The sequence below is a fragment of the Macrobrachium nipponense genome, chromosome 1, assembly GCF_015104395.2.
Source record: "Macrobrachium nipponense isolate FS-2020 chromosome 1, ASM1510439v2, whole genome shotgun sequence".
NCBI classification, from domain to species: Eukaryota; Metazoa; Arthropoda; class Malacostraca; order Decapoda; family Palaemonidae; genus Macrobrachium; species Macrobrachium nipponense.
Window position 1 is genome coordinate 99377548 of NC_087200.1, and position 1039 is coordinate 99378586.

The 1039-nt window shown below is 48.7% G+C and overlaps 1 protein-coding gene across 1 annotated transcript in view; it reads left to right on the top strand.

Annotated features, from left to right (window-relative positions):
- The first annotated feature begins 314 nt into the window (after positions 1-314).
- Positions 315-1039, top strand: part of LOC135219509 (uncharacterized) — a 238576-nt gene continuing 237851 nt past the window's right edge. Inside the window, 1 exon segment of the mRNA XM_064256335.1 lies at positions 315-943. Coding sequence (XP_064112405.1) covers positions 733-943 — 211 coding nt within the window. The 5' untranslated portion in view covers positions 315-732.

The window sequence follows — 1039 nt, forward strand, 5'->3', positions numbered from 1 at the left end:
TGTAGAAATCATTCCGTATAGGAAAGGGGGAAGCAGAAAGGATGTAGTACATTGCAGTATTTAGTTTGATCTCCGATGGGCCCTCCAAACAAACTCCAGCATCACTTATATAATCACATGGGTACTTGCTGACAAACAGACTCTTTTGTTATGTTAACTTGATTGTTGAAAATGCCGGTGTCGTTAAGGGCGAGGCAAGAGGAATGGACGTCGTGAGAAGTGTCCTGATGGAGGCCTTTGCAAGGGGCCGAGAAGGATTTCACCACCACCGTCGTCTCCTCCGTCAGCTTCATCGTCTGAGGTTTGATTTCATAACCATCAACATTTTCAGTTGTTTTGTTTCTGAGAGGTGGGTGAGCGAGGGCGTCATGATACCCTGTCACGTCGGGTTTATTTGTTAAAGCAGTAACCCTCGTGCCCTTCGTCTAATCGCCCTTAGGGCCTGGCAGTAAAGGCTCCCCATACCCAGGAAGCTGTAGATTGGTCAAGTGGCGAATAATTTTCATTGAGGATATCCAGGTAGTAGTACCCAATCAGGGGGTGCTGGCGCCTCCCCCAGTTCAGTACAGCTGAAGGAGGGGTATTGGTTATGCTACCGGAGGCCTTGTAAAATAAGCTGACCACTTTGTCTCACAAAGAAGAAGGGCGTTCCTCTTGGACTGGCCTAGCAAGAGGAACCAGGCCGCCCTGGTCGCCATTCGTCGGAGGTGCAGGCGCCTTCTGACAAAAAGAATGTTGTACCTCCTCCTTTGGATTCTGATGGAGGTGAAACACTTGCTTGAAGGGCAAGACCGTTATCAACTGGAAGAACTTCAACTCCTACGGGATCTCTGGGCCCCTGGTGGTGTGTTGGCTGCCCTGTGGAATGCCTTCGCTGATTTCATTCCAGCTGACCCGTCCGTCGCAACCTCTTGTTACTGGTCTGGATATGGATATGTTTCAGGTATGGTATGCTCCCCCTCGCTGTCTCTCTACCCACCTATGTCGTAATGCGAATATAATGTTACGTTTAAAAAAGCCTTTAATAGTTTTCAGTTGA